At 40.5% G+C, this 20,546-nt stretch overlaps 1 protein-coding gene across 1 annotated transcript in view; it reads right to left on the bottom strand.

Annotated features, from left to right (window-relative positions):
• The window catches only part of LAMA1 (laminin subunit alpha 1), a 101,168-nt gene extending 80,951 nt beyond the window's left edge, over nucleotides 1-20,217 (bottom strand). The window contains exon 1 of the mRNA XM_039706272.1: nucleotides 20,118-20,217. Within this exon, the coding sequence (XP_039562206.1) occupies nucleotides 20,118-20,199 (82 nt within the window). The 5' untranslated portion in view covers nucleotides 20,200-20,217. The remainder of the gene's footprint in view (nucleotides 1-20,117) is intronic.
• Between the last annotated feature and the right edge of the window lie 329 nt (nucleotides 20,218-20,546).

The raw sequence follows: 20,546 nt of genomic DNA, 5'->3' as shown, positions 1-20,546 counted from the left end.
CCAGACCAGGAATCCTTCATTTTTTCTAAAAGGAGTAAAGTTTTACTTTGATTTGAAGGCTACTGATAAAATTTCTAGAATACTGCATGTGACAGAAGTTAAGCACAGTTCCTCAATCAGCTTCCAGCTGTCCTTCATGAGCTAAAAAGCCTTTCTTTCTTGCATGGTTATGGTGCAACAAAGATACTCCATTTCCACTCATAAATAACTCTGAAAAAGAAGCAATTTTGGAAGGAGGAGTCCTATCTTTAGAGATTAAACCCAGTGGACTAAAATCAAAGCTAGAGAGTTGGTATGGCACATTAAAAATGCCACAAGAATTGCTTGTGTTGCAACAGTAAGGTATTACAATCAGTTGTCTTCTGTTAAAAGGAAATCAGAAAAAAAAACCAAAAAGCAAGCCATATTTCTGAAAATATATTCCTATTCCACTAGTAAAATGATATGAATTCTTTCACTTCATAATCCACAATATACCTCAAAAGAGACTACAATATTAAATTTTGCTTTCCTTAACTGTTTATACAAATAAATATCACAAGAGAAAGGTTCCAGGCTCTTCAGCAACAGGACTAGGAACAATGGCCATAAACAGAAGTTTCACCTCAGCATAAGGAAGAACTTCACACCAAGGGTGGCAGTGCAATGGAACAAGCTGCCCAGAGGGGTTATGGAGTCTGTCTCTGGAAACATTCCAAACCCACCTGAACAAGTTCCTGTGTAATCTGCTCAGCGTGACCCTGCCTTGGCAGTGTCACTGGACCATGTGACCTCCAGAAGTCCCTTCCAACCCTAACAATTCTGTGATTTAACAAGGCTACATTCAATACTCCTAATAAGTGTCTTTGCCCAGTAATTGTATTACCCTAGAAAGCCTGGAGAAAAGTTTCAGTGTTATTTAAGACTTGCCTTCAGCTATTGAAAATTTGGCCAAATGCTAACCCTCTGCACCACTGTATGAATAACAAACTGTGTGTTTTCAATTGTGCTAACTTGAAATTTAATAGGAGGGAGATTGAGCTTTTTACTTTTTTTTTAATCCTGACTTCATTTATGCTGAATCCAGACTAGGTCAGATGCCTTGTTCTCATTCCACCTAAATCTGATGCAGGTGAGGATGCACATCCTAATGACTGCTCCAGTGAGGCTCTTCTGCCAGTAAGATATTTTCTGCACAGGCTTCTCTCACCTTGTGCAGTAGGTGTGCAGTGCATCTCCAGATGTAAAGCTGAAGCCAAAGAAGAAATGCTGCCTCTGTTTTCCTACTCAACAAGAGAGCTCAGTGGTGGAAGAGGGTACCTTTTTTAACACTGCTCTCCGATGATATATAATCTTTCTTATTCATTATTAATTGCTGTTCATGCAGAGGTGTACCAACCTGTCTTCAAGAGCTATCCATTACTCCCCCAGTCACCCATTACCTTCACTCACATTATACAGTAGCCCTGCCATTTCTTTCCATGCGCTAGAGTGAAATAATTTGCCTCCAACAACCTTCAGTCAACAGACTTGTGCTGAAAGAATAGCAATGCTATCTCATGATGAGTTTTCTGGGTCCCACAGACATAAAAAAAGAGCACTTCAATCCAAGTGAGTTGCACCTGAGTTTTGTCCCAGGATGCAAATAAAAAGCAGGAGGTTGTTAGCATTGTCCTGCAAGGTACTGCATTTCTTCAAATCCTAATTGACTATCTTCACCTCTCAATCTCTTTATCACAATTAAATTTTAAGGCAAACTGCAGAGCTGCAGCCACTGATTTCAAGGAAGATCAAGAATAGTGTCCAAGATGATTTATTAGGAAACAATAAGTATCTGCTACAAATGAAATTGAAAAAAGGCAATTTCAAATAAATGAGTCTTCATCATCTTCAAAGAACATTGTTCCTCTTTATTCTTTTATTAAGGAGAACCAGGTACTCAGAATTAAGAATTCAAAAGCTCTTAGATGCTGCTCTGCCAACCCCTCTCCTTCACTTCTCCACCCTTCCCTGCCCCCAAAAAAACAGAAAACCAAATATCTGCTAAGATATTTTTATGCCTTGTAGGAAGCAGTAGATATGATAAAGATGATCAACCACAGAATCAGTCACTTAAATGAGCCATTTACAGATAAACAGGTGACTGTCATCAAATTCAAGTGGCAAGTGGCTGTAACTGACTCCATCAGAAGATAACATATTTCATTAAACTGAAATTTTAGCAAATGATATTTGCATTTTTAGGAAAGGACCTCTGAGATCATGAAGTCCAACTTCTGATTACCACATCATCAACTAGACCATGGCACCAAGTGCCACACAGACTCATTTCTTGAATACCTCCAGGGACAGTGACTCCACCACTTCCCTGGGCAGTCCATTTCCCATGTTTAACAACTATTCCCATAAAGAAATTCTGATCCTGAGGTCAAACCTGAATCTCCCCAGGCACAGCTTAAATCTATGTCCTTTCATCCTATAACTTGTTGTGTGGGAGAATAGGCTGGCCCTCACCTGGCTATGCCCTCCTTTTCAGGTAGTTACAGGGCATGATAAAACCTCTCCTGAGCCTTCTTTCCTCCAGGCTAAACAACCCCAGTCCTCTAAGTCCCTTCTCATACGACTTACCCACTAGACCCTTCATCCATTTAACTTTCAGTTTTCTATCTAAAGTACAGCACAAATGATAGATTAAATTGGATTTATTATATTATTCCCACTAAAAAGGAAGGCAAGAGCCCCATGAAAAACCATGGGAATTACTGCTCAGCATTTTGCAAGACTGTGGCAAAACTGGAAGAACTTTTAAACTAAACTCATTTACTTCTAACTGCTGCCCCATGAAAAACCATGGAAATTGCTGCTCAGCATTTTGCAAGACTATGGTGGTCCTTAGAAAAACTGGAAGAACTTTTAAACTAAACTCATTTACTTCTAACTGCTGGCCAGCTCTTTCCATGGTAAGGCAAACTCTTTCATTATTTTCCAGCTACTCAGATGCTCATTTGCCTCAAACCAGAGATTTGCACACACCCCAATGCCAGAAAATGAAGTGTATAGATGTTAATTTGACCTTGAGAAAGAATAACAATTGGTTCACTACCGTTCAGCACAAAAGCTAAGCATAATGTTTTCATTAGAAGTTCAAACAAGTTGCTCCCATTTATAAAGGACTTGGTTTTGGCCAGATGCATGACAAAAACTCAGTAAGGGAGAACTGAAAATCTGAGTGGGTACTGTCAGAATTATGTCATTCAGAGTTTTCCTAGAGAGACAAAACACCTCAGGCTCAGAGGAAATGGATGGGAATTACATTCCTAATAAGGTGACCTGCAATGTGGATAGTACAGAATTTGTCAAATCCACCCTCTACACTGTTTAATCCTTCAGGAAATGACAAGAAGTAATTCAGAGGGTAGATGCATTTGTTGTACGTACAGCTCAGCAGACCTTATGGTGAAGGACATAGCACTAGTGTTCCACCAAAACTCAGGAAAAAGGCTTGTTCATAATGAAGCCAGTTGTAACATTTTCAAATGATGAACAGTTGATGATGGTCAGCATCCAGTATGCCAGGGGAAAAGAAGACAGGCAAAAAGCTTTAAGTCGGATGAGGCAATTTCTATTTCATGTGCTTCAATACACCTACTGACTCTGCTTTTTCAACTTAACAGGGACAGGTGGAGAATGCAGCTATTTGGGGCAGATTCAAAGTACTAATCATTCATGCAGGTCAATTTTTAATTTGCTTAAGTAAAAGACATCTCTAGCCAGGAAAGCTAACTTTCTATTGTAAAGTTAATGGTCGAGCATACAGCCTACATTTCTTTGGGAATTATTCTACTTTAAACCAGATTATACAGAAGTCCTCACAAGCTCCTTGTTGCTGATGTAAGTATCATCATCTTTCCTGAGGACTCAAGTTAATTCTTTGTGGGTTTGTAAGTTTTAACTTTGTTACATATACAGACTACCAAGCACCTGAAGTTCTCACCAAGAAGCATTTCAAGGATTTGGGACATTTTCAGGATTCTGGTAACTCTAACCGCAGTCAATGATATCTGTTGCTTCATTCTGGATACACCTGATTTATTGCACACAAGCAGATGACAGCAATTATAATCATTCCATAGTACTGTGGCAATCAGTCTGACATATCTGGAATTACTGAGCATTTTGTCAAGCTCAGATATCCTGTCCACGTAGAGCACCATCACTGCAGTCTAACATTAGACTTACTCTGAATGCTGAGCCCACAACACATATCCATCACTAAATGTAAATATGGAAATCATGCATTTGTGAGCCATTTATCAAAGGCTATTTAGATTTTTTTTTTCCCTTCCTTCTAAGTTTTCTCAATGTAGGACGCTTGGCTGCATTTTATACAGCTAGATCTGAACAAAACCCCAATTTCATTTTTTGATTAATGATTTGTTGCAATCAAAAAATTAATAGCATTTTGTGTAGAAGATAAGTGGATTTGTGCATTTTGGCAAAATACATGCATGATCTGTGTTTTCGACCATGTTAAACTGTATGAATCCTCACAACGTGACAGACAGGGTAAAACTACTTTTTACGGACGGTACGTGAAGGGAGACAGTCCCAAGAATAAAAATGTTCCCTGTAGAGGCATAGATGATTAAAATAATTTATTTTACAAACAGCTGCACAAACAGAAGCATGCACATGAGAGTTCTACTGTGCATGGGCTTCACTACGCCATCAAATATATTCAACAAGCACAATAAAGACAATATATTTTGGTATCTACATCAACACAGTAAGGATGGCAAAACTCTTAGAGAAATGCCACATTTAAGACAGCTTCTTCCTGAATCCAAATTCACTGATCTGTGTGATATTTCTAGAAATCTAACTAAATTAGGGAGGTGTTTGTTGGGGGATTTTTTTCCAAAGAAGACAAACTAACGGGAAATGAACACAAAAGATTATATGAAGCAAGCCAAGAACTGAGTTCAGAAAGTTTTCTGGGTTGTTCATCAGTGTACACAATGAAGACTCTAAACCAGACTTCAGTGAGCAACATCGAGACATTCAGCGATGCCAACAGCCTGATTGCTCTCTAAGTATTTTGGCTTTTTTTGTGCTGAGTGTAATAAAGCAGTAATTTGCAAGTGAACAAAGTAGATCTGACTTAAAAAACATAAAGAGCTGATGTGTTCAGTAACAATGACTTTTATTGTGTAATTTTTCAGAACACAGAAATACTTGAAGGGATCTAATCTCATTTGCAAGTTAGCATTTTTTAAAAATGTAAAGGCAATCAGCAGCTCGTAACAAGCTGGGAATGCTGAAGTTTGCTCACAAGCCATGGATTCTCCCTTCACTGAAAACATACACAGAGTACACAGTTGTTCAGAATAGTTTGATGCACTTCAGGAGAACCAAATAGACTAAAGACAAAATGTAATAAAATGTCACAGTATTAGAATGTATAAAATATGTAATAGCATTACACACAGAAGTTGAGGTCACCTTCTTGGTAACATTCTCAGACTGTTTTCACTAGCACAGATTAATTTAGTTGTTCTGTCTTGTTCAAGTTTTGGATTAAATGAGTTTACTAAATAAAGGCCCTGGAACTATCAGGCTTGGGTTCAGATTCCTAGCCTGCTCAATAGATTTACCCTCATTATATTTTACCAACAAGCACCTCTAGTTTAACTTTCTCTATACACTTTCATCAGAAATCAGAATCCTGCCCTGTAATCACATCAAATATCTAGGCTGGTTTCCCTAAAATAAATGGGCTGAAATTGTTAACTTCTAACTACAGGAATTAAGGTACTAATTCTCTGTTCTTACAGTCAGCAAGAAATGTGGGTTTAACACTCAACCTGCCTTATAATCCACTTTGTGGAAACATTGCCTAAAATGTGTTAGCTGCAGCATTAAACCATTTGAAAATCTGAAAGATTCACTACAACTTACACAGTAAGCTTAGGTAGCAAGACACTAGTTAGAAATTATTTTGAGAACTGATCACACCTTTTTCTGTAGCTCAACACAGAGAATTTCTGTTAGGAAAACATCAAGTTTACAGGAATTAACTATGTAGTATGTTTAGGGTTTTTAAGCAGAACATCTGCAATTTTTAATTTGTAATATTTAGATAAAACTACTTCAGATTTAAAAGAAACCTCTACCATGAGAGAGTATTATCTTTTCTTAAAACCCATTCTCTATTTCTTCTCATACTGTAGAGCAAAGATGATTAATGTATCAATCACAGAAATAAATGTAATCTTCGCTACCTAGTATTTAATTTAATCAGCTTTTAATATAAGAACATACAAAGTTTGTCTGCTCTCAAGAGCTTCCAATGATGATATTCCTCAAATCCTTGACAAGTCTATTCTGACACTTTCTCAGTCCTCTTTGCTGCATTCATCATCAGTCATGATCTTGAGTACAACTTTTGTTTACCTGAGCTGTTATCATACACCCTTTTCCAGACTATGTAAACAGCCCTCTTAATCTTTCTGCAGGCCATCTTCTAAACTTCTTATCCTTCTGAGTTCTGGGCAGCTTGCATTTTTCCAGCAGTGTAGATCCTCAGACCTCATCTGCACCAACTGGAGTAGAATAACTTCTTAAACTCTCCACAGTTTTATTAACACACACGAGAATAAGTTTTGTATTTTTTCCAGGTACTGCTGTTCTGTTTGCATTGCACACCAAGGTAAGCAAAAGATCCGGGTCTGTTGTACTGCAGAGCCTGGGCACTTACACAAAAGAAGTAGACTCCACATCAGACCCTGGATGAGTTCAGGTTATCTGTAAAACAGATTACTTTGCAGCCATTTGCTGAACACTCAACCACTTGCTTTCAGAACAGTCTGCTGATTATTTTACAGCTCTGATCCACTCAAGCTTTTGCAAATCACACTTAAGCAATCCAACAAGAGCACCAGAAAAAAGGACAACAGAACAAGTTCATTACACCAGTTAATGTAACAAAAAACATTCTGTTTGAACTCCACAAGCTGTTAGAGCACAAACAAGCTACAGAGGATGAAACTTTGCCCCTTCTAAATGGCGAAGTCTTCTCTGCCAAATATTTTTTTCTGCAGTTGCTTATGTGCACTCAGCATTATTAATGAGGGTCATATTGGAGACAGGCTACTACAGCAAAAGCATTTTACATACTGTGGTCTCCCTTAGGCTGGATGATGCGCTAATTAGTATTCTGTGCTCAGAAATGTATTGAAAATAATTACAACGCTGCAAATTACTGAAGTTGTAACACCAGAAATTAATGAAATTCCATCAAACTCAGACTGGAAACAAAGTAAAAGTTTGCTCATTCAAGAATGAACACCAGCTGCATTTTTCTCCCACAACTAGTTTCCTCAATATAGTTTGTGAAGGTTAAGGAGCAAGTGTCTGGCATAACTTGCATGTCTTCCTTAAAATTCCCAAATGCCAGCACATAGCCAAGTGGATGTAACAGAATTTGAACAAGGTAAAAGAAAAACCATTCTTTTTCTTTTCTTTTCCAAAGGAGGGCAGAAACCCTGAGCTCTACAAAAATTTTAAATTTCAAAGTGTATGAAGCATGCTATATACAAAATGATTGGAAAACTAGGGAGAGGATAAGGCTGCAAAGACATGGTCAGGGTGCAGATGCTTAAAATTGAAGAAGCTGGAGTTTTCAGCCCCAACCAGACATTCCTACAAATGTGCTACCTTGTTTCTCAAAGGAGTGCACGTCATCTTTGACAGCCTGAGCATAGAAAACACTGGTGAATTCAATAGGTTTCATAGCTCACATCCCAGCCCTGAATGTGGTTTCTAGTATTATGGCTTGGTCCTTTCACAGATTTTAGCAACTTGAGGAAAAAAAATTAGTTCCTGGGGAAAAATAAAAAATTCTATCACAGGTATTTCAAATACCTTCAATTTTGACAGTAACTTACTGATTATTTTGATCAGAACAAACTAAGGGGTAATGGAATAAAAGAAAACTAGATTTCATGCTAGTTTTCAGCATCAGACAGTACAACTTTATATGAAAAGCAAGTAATTTTGAGTATGCTATCATGCATTTCCAAATTATAATCAATATTTCTTCTGTCAAGTCATGTCTTGCAAGTATTGATTTTTTGTATGATGTTGGCCAGTTCAAGAATCTGCCCAGAAATTGTCACAGCATTTACACCAAAGCAAAAGAGCCACAAGTTGACAGATGGGCAGGCTGCCAAGGAACAACAAACCTGCCAGACCATGAAATTAGTTCTTTCTTGTTCACCCAAAGCTTTTTCCACACGTTGAGGAGTCTGCATCATTGTGCTTGTTGGTTTGGGGGTTGTTCTTTCTTTTACCAGTACACTAGCTTTTTTCTGAAGTCATCAGTTGGGAACAATCTTTGCTCAAACCTGAAGTAAATACAAGCCACAGCTATTAAAGGCATCAGTGTCTTGTCAGTTTTGCTTATATGCTGCCTAAGACATAGTATTAGCTTAGAGCAACATAACAGAAGTACTGGCAGTGTGGCTGGCATGTCAAAGACTAAGGACCTCAGTCACTTGTCACTTATGATGTGGCCCAATATCAACAAAACAAAACAGTTTTGTTCTTACTGATGTAGGATCCATAGTAGATTTCCCTCACGCCTCCTTAATATGACTCCTTCAATAACATCTGCCCCTGAACTTCTTTTCTATCACCAGTTTTCAACTTGAAGCAACTGTCTTCAGGTTGAAAATTAAAATCCTCTTGGGTTTAATCCTAATTAAATTTGCATGCATAAATGTACAGCTTCAGTCTGCACACCAAATCATTCATTATAACAAAGAGGAAGTTATGACCCAAGTATCTATTAGTCCACTTCTAAGTCTAAATTTCCATTTATTACTGACAAATTCTGGGAGACCTGAGCTTGAGAAGAATTTTAAAGTTTTAGAGGTCCCACTCACTTCAGTACTGTGACTCAGTATCACAACCAAACAAAATGTTACTACTTTTTGCCCTGTGTAAAGATTAAGAAAGTTAAAACAGAAATACCCTTGAGTCAGTTGGCATCACTTTGTGATCATAAATGAAGCAGGTGCACTACCAAGGAACTCTGAAATGTGTTTTTCACTTATAAACCCAAAATTTATTTCATTTTCTTAATTTAAAAGAAAAGACTTGCCAACTCCTTAATGCTAGAAAATGCAGCTGTGTTAGATGAAGCTGAATTTCTGTTTAAATAAAGTCGAATTTTTCCATTTATTAACAAAAGCTATTTCAAATTCAAGAGGTTTTGGCATCTCAGAGCTACCAGGTCTCCTGTTTTGAGACAGGGAAGAAAAATGTTTTCATTCCAACAGGCACAAAGCCATTATCAGGGCATATACAGCCCTGTATCACTGCCAGATCTTCCTGGGTAGAAGGAAGCACATTTCCTCCAGCTTGAATGGACCTGAAAGGATTTGCAACTGTGTAACCCCAAAGACATGCAAAGCTCGGTCACTCCTCCGGTCTCTACTGACAAGATTTAGCAATCTCTAATCTTCAAGTTTAATTGGAAAAAATCTGTCGGGGTATTGTTTGTAAATTTTTTTAATTTATTTCAGTAGTAACCAACTGTTCAACATTATATAGAGGTAGCTTTCTGCTCTTTGTAAAAAGTAAAATATATCCTGCTACTTCTTTTTTTCCTAGGCATTTTACTCTAGGCAGCAAAATAAGACTGTGAATCACCACGCTTTGTTTGGTCTTGTATCTGCTGGTCTCCAGCCACACAGATTAACAAATCTACAGGGCACAAACTGCAACTATTTAAATAAATCAATACTGAGTCAATTGTTGCACATTTATGTTTCAAACTCTCACCACGTGCAAATTCTTATTATTTTACAGTAAATGCCTCAATGAAATTCAAAAGCATTTGTGTCACTCAGGTTAAATTCCTGAAAAAGTGTAATTTTAAGTACCAAAAAAACAAGGGGGAAAAAGAAAACAATATTTTAAAAAGTTCTCTTCTGTACTGACATTAATACTCAAGAACTCAGCCGGTCACATGGAATTTTAATCAAGCATTCTGAAAGTATTTTGCCTTTGGCCTGAAAACAAGAATGATGCATTTCAGCCCAAAGCACAATTTTTGAGGAAAATTCTAACAGACTGAGAGTTCAAGTAGTTTAATTGAAAATTCAGCAATGTTCCAGTGACACTAAAATAATAGCGAGGCACAGTTGGATCCTGCCTGAAACACCCCATACATTTTTTGCTGATGACTGTGGGAAATGCAGGAACATGGGTAGAGCTGCAGAGTGGGCAGCTTATTTCCCTTCGTCCTTAAGAACTGAAAAGATAAGGAGGGTTGCTCAAATTTTAGAGAGATTGTATCATCTGTCGATACCCTTCAGTATACAAAAAGGGTTTTTTCCTCCTTGGGGCAAATGTCCTGACCTCTTCCCTGCCACTGTACCACTAAGAATCCCCTTCTGAGCCTCTTTCACTCCTGCAGGATTCTCCTAACACCTAAACTTGGATGTGTCTACTACTATTAGCATGGCAGCACAGCAACAAGCAGATCTTTCCACCAAGTACCCACAGCAAAGTTTCTGAGCAACCTGACACATCACAGAAGCTGAACATCAGCATCTCTGACCCACACCAAGATACCCAGTGAACACAGCTGTCCTCCACCAGCAGTTTTGTACCTGTTCCTTCATCACTGCCTTTAAGTCACAACCTACTGCTCATCACTATGGACAGATAGTCAATTCATCTGCAAGTTCCCCAACCTGTCATGTACATCTCCTTCTCATTGCCTGCCAAGGGTTGCCTCCACCACATCATTGAAAATCTGCACTGTACTTTGAAGAATAATTTTTTCAATTAGAAATATCCCTGTTACAATGTTATTAAAGATGCACAAAACTAAGCTGTCCCCAGTGTGACCACTGCCAAGTAAAGAGTGATCATCCAAGGACGGGCTCTGCATTTGCTGCATGCCTTTAGCATTGATGAACTTGGTCTGGAGAACATTGGCAGACAAACTGTAAACCAACTTCAAGGAAGATAAATTGGAATAGGTCTGGAAAGGACTTAATTCCTGTAACTTTTAGTTTAAAATTCATGTTTACATCTAAAGACAATTTCAGTTGCAAGCTCACATTTTTGCATTAGCAAAAAAATGCATGATTCCTAAAATTCTAATCAGGTCATAGTGAGATTTATTGATAATATCTAAGTAACATAGCTACAGTAAAAAAAAAAAAATCAGAGACACTTATCAGAATTGCTTTCTATCTATACCAACCTTTATGCTGTAAGAGATATATTATCAATTAAACTACTTTGGCAATTAAAAGAGACACAAAAAATGAAAGCATTAGTTAGCAGCTACTGAAGGAATGAAGAACTGTGAGCAGATGTAATGTAAAGCACAGGAACTCTCCCCAAGCCAGTGAAGTAGATTTAATCCTTCATTTTGCCATCAAATTTTTTATCTCTTCAGCATATTTTAAAGGGTGTTCTCTAGTAAAAGGCATTGAGTACACATTTCAAAGACTATAAGCTAAAGTAAATAACAGGAATCCTAGAAATTTTAACAGCATATATTTCACAACCCTAATTTAAACCATAGGGTATCCACAGATCTTGACAATTCAAAGAACCTTCACGTCAAACTTCTGTTATCTAGCCCTTCTCAGCCAATAAAGTAGAAACAACCTAATCATCAGAGGCATTGGCACACTGTTACAAGCCTTTTCTGTCTTCCTGTCCTAAAGCAGTGGCAAGATATGCACAAAAGACAGCACAGCAAATGAAACTAAAATATATGAATGGTGTGGCTTGGAGAAGAGCATAACATACTTTAGCTATTCATGCATTTGAATTAAAACCAGACAGGAAAAAGCACTGGAATCTCTTTCATAGTTGTATCAATAGTGGAGCACTTTCAAGAGCTGGATTTCTCGCTTCTGTAAAGAAACAGCCAGAAACAGTGAAGGTGGAATCCAGTTAACTGGTTTTCGAAGTACAAGCCTACTGCTGACGCTAGTCTCTCCCCAGTTCACTCACTGTCCAGATACCCCTGGATGGATCAGGAGTCAGTGAAGCCTGCCTGGGAACCATCCAGCCCGGCAGCAGCTCTGCCTGGGGAGGGAGCATCAGAGGTGCAGTCAGGCTCCCCAGGCTGCCATCCCTCCCAGGCACCCAGCCTGCCCAGCACCTTGTGTGCTTCCTGCGAAGCTCATTCTGCCAGCATCCACAAAAAAAAAAAAAAAAAAAAAAAAAAAAAAAAAAAAAAGGATAACTTGGATCCCTGCTCCAATGCTCCCCAGCAAGGCTGCACCCAGCCCCAATCAAATTGCACTGGATGTCTCAGCTGCTACTGGGCTTTTTTCCTCTCCTTCCCACACAGACGTTTCTTTACACACATCTTTGGGTTTTGTGACAGAAGGCAAAATTCCAGTCATGCTTTCAAAAAACCTGATAAAAGCAATCAGTACTAATCTAAGTTGCCATCAAGACAGCTCCAATTCGCATTTATGCTCATTGACTGAATTCCAATGTTTTTTACAGTCAGTGAGGAGTATCCTACTGATTTGCAGAGTTAGGATTTTGCTATTAAAAACTTCTTGATTCATCTGGTCCACAAGACAAAAATACTAATCAAAGAATGAAATCAAAACTAGAGAAGTTGTTTTGAATTACCCGTACAAGTTCTGCACTGTCCTCTCAGACTTTCAGTAAATAAAAGTTATGGAAATACAGTTAAGGTAGTGGACACCAGCCTATTTTCAAGGTCATTTTTGAGCAAGCAGCAATAAAAATGCAGGCAGAACCAAGGAGAAAAAACAAGTTTCCATTTCGGAAAGACCATTTCTTAAACAGCTTTTTAAGCTTTATTTTCATGCGGGAATCAAGATGGGGGCTGAGTCCCACAGTGCAATAAATGAGCTCACAGAAAAGAATTACATTATGCTTGCAAAACAACTTTCAAATCTGAATCTTTAATCTAAAAGAATTGGTAAGGGAATATCTCTGACAGAGCTGTTACTGTATCAAATGACAGCTTAAAAAAAATCAGCAAAAGCTAACAAGTTAAAGATGACAAAACAGAAGGAATTTATTGCTGAAGGCTGACATCTACTCTGCCTACACAAAGCAGCAGCGGGATCTTCTCGGCCTTTGCCTGGTGGGAAAAGCCCAGAAATGACAAGAAAAAAACCAACCGTGTCAGCCCATCGACCCACATTAGCTGCTGCTTTGCAAAGCCTGCCAAGCTGAACTTGTGGAAAGGGCAGTGGGTGAAAATACCTGCCATGAATCCACCTCCCTTCCAATGGCTCTCTGAGCTCACACGGCCACCAGAACAGTCTTGATTTTCCAGAGATACTTAAGAAAAAAGAAAAAAATCAGGTTTTCAGGTAAAACCAAAGCATTCCATCTCTGTGGTTTGCCCTACACTGCTCAGGAATTGTAACTGCTGTTGCACATCCGAAAGAGAAATTTAAATTTTGTGCACCTATAATATTTGCTATTAGAATACAGAAAGTTAGTTTCTAGTCCTACAATTTTATATTTTCCTATTATTTATATCTACTCTATTTACAAAAGAAGTCTTCCAGTTTTCATGTAAAATTTACAATTTTATATTTTCCTATTTTCCGACTGTTACTTATATCTACTCTATTTACAAAAGAAGTCTTCCAGTTTTCATGTAAAATTATGTATATAACTTTTAATACTCAAAAATGTGTATAAAATAATTATTTTCAGGGAAAAGGCAGTTTTTCCAGTCTCTAAAAGAGAACATAGAATGATTGAGAAATCATTGAAGTCTTTAAATAGCAAAAGTAACTAAGAAAGAATAAACAGATATACCTAGTCTTATTTTTGCTCTGACACACAAGCGAATGAAGCAGTGGCCTCAAATCTCAACGACAGAGAACTGTACCCATATCTGCAAGCTCAGAGGCACAGTACAGAACCTCAGATATCACTTAAATACCTAAAAGCATAAATAAAAAAGTTTGACTGCTGTGCTCCTAAAGTTTACACCAACTAACAAATCATAATTCCTGCAAGCTGACCTAACCTATCTTGCCTTGCAAAACCTTTTGTGACACACTGTTCCTCTGTTTGGTCAGGAAGGGAGGTCTGCAGGACAGAAAAAAAAAAAGAAAGAAAAAAGTAGGGGACAGCAACAAACCCCACCTGAAGATCTTTTGTGAGACTGATGCAAATACCCACAACTGATCAACATACAGTGATAGCCCTAAACTTCTAGAGATGCGTTTTCTAAGCCTTCAGGGAATGGGGAAAATATTTACGACAGACAAATTTTTTTTTTATCTTAATCTTCAATCTAACTTAGAATGCTTTCATGGGATTTTTCTCTGTCACATACCTTTGTACTCCAAGAAAAAAGAAAACGGTCTGTGGCTTGTTGGAGATTTCTTGCAAAATAAATCAGGGAGCAAAGCACATAGCGGATTTTAAATATAGAGCTTTAATCAACACCAAGCACATTTTTCCCACAGAATGTCCATGATATTCCTTTCAGACTATCAGAAAAATATGACATTTCTCTGTTCTTTCTTCTTCTCCCCCAACCACAAGTCAGGTCTCAATCAGCAAAATTTGTCCCTAGTGGAGATCAATTACTTTTTTACACTACATATTCCTTATAAGATAAAACCTCATTTCTATTTAAAAAAGCTTCAAAATATATTTGTGTTGCTTATCATGAACTTATGGAACCTTGTAATGTTAAGACAATGGTATCCACAAAATCAGCATTCCTAAGGACATGCAATGTGGCCTCTGTTTGAGGAGACATCATCAACAGTTCATCTAAAATTGACCTTTTTATTGTATCATATAGAATAAAGTCCACTACATTAAGGCTTTGACAGTCAAATGGACTCAGGAAACAAAAGCCAAGAGTTCTGGTGTTACATCTGTTCTTCCACAGAGTTTTGCTGGAGTGTACCAAGGCTAAGAGAGATATGGCTGCTGCAGTTCTCTGTTCCCAGGCCCAGCCACTAGTAAAGCTGAGCAGGAACTCCCAACAGGCACATAAAAAGCCACACACAGTGCGATGAATAGATGTATATATGCAAATGCATATGGCCAGCCACGTAGATTCACAAAGACAGAAACATACAAAAGCAACGACCACCAATGGTTTCGTCCTGTTCCCTGCTCCAGGGGAAAAAACATGGATTCATACACAAAGATGGATTTCTTCAATGCGGATTTCTTAAATCCAAAAGTTGGAGACTCACTGGATCCAGTAACTGTGTTCCCCCACACCCAGATCTCCCCGCTGCTGGTATCTGGCATGTGAGCCCCCGGGCCCACAGCTCCACTGCAGCTACTGAGGCACAAACTGCCCTGCACACACACCAGCCCCACCTCACACACACACACACACACACACACACACACACACACACACACACACACTCTATGGATCCCCCCTACACACTCACTCTTTGCTCAACCACTTTGATCCCGGCATCTTTGGCCCTTCCTCCATTCATCTCAGAATAAGTCCTGTGCAATCCCAAATTGTTCTTCCTGTATATCCCAGGATGGGTCCCATACCCCTGCAGACTGTAGCACCTCCCCCATCCTGCAAGCTCTAAAGAGCTGCTCCCGTACCACATCAGTGGCTGTCAGAGGAGAGCCCTGGCAGGGGCCCATTTATCTGAGTTCATTCCTGATGTTGCTCCACCTTTATCTTGTGTTAATTTGTGGGTGGACATGAGACTTCTCATACATGATAAGAACTTAAATGAGAGTGTGGACAGCTAATAAGTATTTCGCAGCCCTGCTACTTAAGCCCACCCGAAGACACAAGGGATATACAGGTTCACTGTAACTGAGATTTCCAACCCTGAGGAAAAAGTGGAAACTTAAGCCAAGTATGCCACTGTATCCAATTTTGCCAACAATGAAGAAATTTTTACCTTACCACAAGGTTAAGTGAGTCTGCCTCAAAGTTCTGTCCTATTTTTAGCTTACTGGTCTCCTGCCTCACACTGCAAGCTGCAAACAGCACTGCTTTTAAGTCTTCCATAAGTCTCAAGGAACTTGAAGTTTCTTTTAGTGTTCTCTTATCAGGAAAAAATATAGACATCAGTGGAAACATAGGAGAAATGTTAAAGGAAAATATTTAGAAATAAAGGCAAACTTTGCAGGGGATAGAAAAAGCTCATTTTCTATAACAGTTAACTCTGTTGCAGATGTTGGGAAAAAACTGATATTTGAGACTGATGGCAACACGGTCTATTCAAGCCACTAGCATACATGAACCCAAGATGCAGCATGGGTTAGAAGCACTTTGGATACTTTTTTCATCTCATACAGAAAGCAGTTGTGAACACAACATCGAAGTCATCTTGAAACTCCAGAAAAATTTCCTCCAAATACATTCTGGAAGACTGCTTTAAAAGTGACAGAAGAAACTGTTTCACTGCACAGAACACCTCTGAATGCATGAGGTTGTAGTGAGTCAGTGGATAGTGTAAGATCCACCTACCTTGGGTCAGAGACTAACAGCCAAATCTACAACACCCCAAACTTCTGTCAAATGCTGTAACGCTTACAATTACAGTACATTACTTCTTGAGGTGGAACTCACCACCCTGAATGGGGCACCAAAGAGCCCTTCTTCACTAACTGGGATTCACAACCACCCCATGAGTGGTGCCAGGCTTGAGTAACCCAGTAAAAAACAACTAAAAACTAAAACAACAAACAGATAAACCCCAGCAGACACCAGTACAATAGAAGAGTTTCTCCTGAAGTCAAACACTTTATTGCTGCTTGGGACAAATGAATAAAAGAGAGGGAGGTCTGCACTTATTTCTCCTTACATTTTTGAGCACTCTAATTATCCAGCTGAAGCACCAGCTTTCTGTCCTTCTGGAAGGAAACTTGCCATCTTGGCTGTACGGTAGATCCTTTTCAAAGAGAGGTCTGGAGAGATTTCACACACTCCTCTGCCTTACCTGTCACAGCAACAGCACTCTATTCAGAGATTGGGTTCAAACCACCTCAAACTAAGGAGATTAACATAAATCTCCCATTGCCTGGGAATGTGCACTAACAATATAATTTATATCACTTATATTTCAGAAAAAAAAAAAAAAAAGTGGTTGCTGGCTATAATGTCATAATTTGTATATTAGCCATAGCCTAAGAATAGTTACTAAACCAGATCCTTGAAGCAAAGCAGGTCTGAAACCTAATGGGTGACAGGCATTTGAAATACTTATGTTCATCCCTGCCCAGATGGAGTACCTCCCTGGGGCATTTGGTTCCCTGAGCATCAGCACTTATCCAAAATCCCAGGCAGGAACAGAACAGACTACTTCAGCACACCAGCTTACACAAACAAACTGAGATGCAGCTGAGGAAATATTTAGTCTACAACTACAGCCTTCCACGTTAACACTACCACAGGTTTACAGTAGCAAGATTTTTTTTTTTTTAATTACAGAAAAAAATCACCTGACAGTGGCAGAGTCAAATTTACAAAATACAGGCAAAAGTGTTCAAAAATCATTAACTGATTTTCCTTTCTCGTTGAAGACATGTATCACTTAACTTCAGTATAACAAAGAATGTGTTCCAACAGAGCAAAACTGCTACAACAAGCCTCGGAAATGGCTTTTTTGCTTCTGACATAAAATAATTCCTCTGAGTTAAATGTTTCATGAAGAGTTACTCTATTAGTGAACACAAAAGACTCAACAGAAAATGCAAACCAAACTTTTCACCATGATAGGAACACTTTAACAAAACACCTGTAATTAAAATTCCAACTAAATTTTATAGCTATGCAGATATTAATCTTTAGGCTGAAAGAATCAATCATTAACTTTCAAAGCTGTTCATTGCAGTGACTTCAGTATTGTATGTTTCTTTCTCTTAGAATGGACTTCAACACTTTCTGACAGACCCTTGCAGCTGTGGTACCCCCCCCAGTTTCTTCATTTGCTGACAGGGCAAAAGCAAAACTGAACAGAAAAACAAGAAATGCTTTGAGTTCTACCACAGCACTCTCCAAGGCCATGACAAGATACCTTTTCCCCAAACTTCTTTTGACAACTGTTCTGAGAAACATTTCCATCCTCACTTCAAAATGTATTTTTACCTCAAGATGCTTACAATTCTGAGCTAAAGCTGTTTACTTTCTGTAAAAGCAACATTGCTATTCTAATCTGCATCGCATTCTTCACATTGTTTTAGGATCAGTTATCTTGAATTGTGGCTTTTGTAAGGCAGTTCACCACCAGGGGGGTTGAAACTCACAGCTTCCTCGGATGATCTGTGCTCTCACGCTGAGAAAAAAAAAAATTCTATCAACTTAATCTAATAGGAGGAATGGTCTCTCGACTTGATCTTTCAACCAGAAAAATGTAATTATGAACTTAAATATTCCCAGAAGGGGTGGCTTAGAAGTGATGAAATATATTGGTAGCTTCAATCACTGACATAAAAAGCAAGTATTTTATCCAGATGCCTCTAGCACCCGTGGGCTGCTATATAAAAGCTGCACATTAGTGCAGTGAGATCACTGCAAATATCAATGAAAAAACCAAAAATGGTATTCGCTCTTGTCACCAATACATGACAAGCTTCAGGAAAATTCCTACCTTTTATACTGCATGTTATCATATACATTCAAATAGGAGTTAGTATTGAATTAAGGTTCTTTGATGTAAGACGGTACCTTAAAAAAAAAACTAAAAAGTAAAATTTATATCACTTTGTCTGGCATTTCATTTGTTTCTACGACTGAATTCTCATAACCGAAGTGTATTTATTTTCAAGCTGAGACACATGGCCTCTGAAATTTACTCGGGCTTGATTTTGTCCTTTTTACCTAGCGGATATTTTGTACACATAATTATATTAATAAACACTGGTTTTTACTGCAGCCTGTAAACATCCAGATGCTAATCTCCCACCCTGTATCCATCTCAAACACCCTACTTCAACCATAAAGAAAACAAGTCATGCATCTGCACAACATATGCCTTCAAACCATTTTCCATTCTAGATTTTATTTTGTTTTGTTTTTAATAGAGACCTAATGGGACTGGGGGTTCATGTGCAGGCAGTAGGGATGAGCAGAAATTCTGCCGTGGACCCCAGCAGCAGCTGACCCAAGCCAAAGGCGAGAGCATCTGGTGTCTACCAGCGCTTCCCAGCACATCGCAGAGTCAAATCACTGCTAAGCCAGCCACAGAGTGAGCCGATGTACTCAGCAACTTGGGTCTCACCAGGAGAACCCAAGTTACAGCACTTGGAACAAAGAGGATGCGTGAGATGAAGTCACTGGCAGGGTAAGAACTCGGCGCGGAGCGTTCCGCTGTCCCGGCCGCAACGCACCGGCCAGCCCACGTGCAAAAAGTAGAAAAAAAAAGAAAACTTTCGTAAATTTTCTCCATCACTTCTTCATGCTGCCTCTGTCTCGTGCCCGGAAAGTGGTTTGGGACTCGTCTCGCTCATTATAACAGAGCTTAATCTGGTTTATATTACCGACAGCGTGCGGCATCCTTCGGGGCTCCGGCTCCTCTCCCTTCCCCAGGGAGGGACGCCCAGGACCGCGGCCCGTGCCCGGCTCTGACCCCATCTCCCGCCGGGACAGAGGCTCTGCCGGGGCTCCCCGGGCCCCGCAGCCCTCCCCCTGGCCCCGGAGCGGGGATCGCCCCCTCCTCCCCCGGGTCTCTGCCGCTCCACAGCGTCTCCCACAAAGGGAGTGGGCGGCCCCGGAGGCGGCCGGGCGGAGTGGCCCCCGCCGCCGAGGGAGGAGAAAGGACTTCAGGAAAGTGGGGGAGGGCGGCTGCAAAACGTGGAGATGGGGGAAGAGAACAGGGATAAAAGAGATGGGGGAGGCCGTCGGGAAGCGTGCGGTCGGCACTGCCGGACCCCAGCTCGCCTCCCACAGCGGGCACGGCCGCAGCCCAACGCGGCCCCCGCTGCGGCCGTGCCCGGCGGGGACGGGGACGGGGACACTGCCGAGGCTGCCCCAGCCCCGCGGGGCCAAAGGCTGCCACGGGACGCGGCGGGCGGCTGCAGACCAGCCCCGCAGGCACTGCCCTGCTTTGCATTGCGCCGCTCACCCCCGCACCCCGGTCCGCGCTCACCTCGGGGCTGGCCCTGCCCCGGCACCCACAGCAGCGAAGTCGCCGCCAGCAGTGCCAGCAGCCGCCGCCCGCCGCTGCCCATCGCTGATGCCGCCGCTGGAGGGACGCTGCCCGCCCCGCCGAGCCCGCCCGCCTTATATGTGCTCCCCCGCCGCCCCCGGCCCGCCCCCAGTCCTCACATACCCCTCCTCACACACCACTCCTCATACACCCCTCCTCACACACCCTTCCTCACACACACACACACACGCGGTCCCCCCTCCTCACACGCACACTGTCCCCTCCTCACACGCCCCTCCTCACACACCCCTCCTCACACACACCCTTCCTCACACACCACTCCTCACACACACCCCTCCTCACACACACACACACGCGGTACCCCCTCCTCACACGCACACTGTCCCCTCCTCACACGCTCCGGGACCC

This window comes from Passer montanus, unplaced genomic scaffold, assembly GCF_014805655.1.
Source record: "Passer montanus isolate IOZ18808 unplaced genomic scaffold, ASM1480565v1 scaffold19, whole genome shotgun sequence".
Classification (NCBI taxonomy): Eukaryota; Metazoa; Chordata; class Aves; order Passeriformes; family Passeridae; genus Passer; species Passer montanus.
Note: the sequence above shows the minus strand (reverse complement) of the source record. Positions and strands in the feature narration are given on the sequence as shown.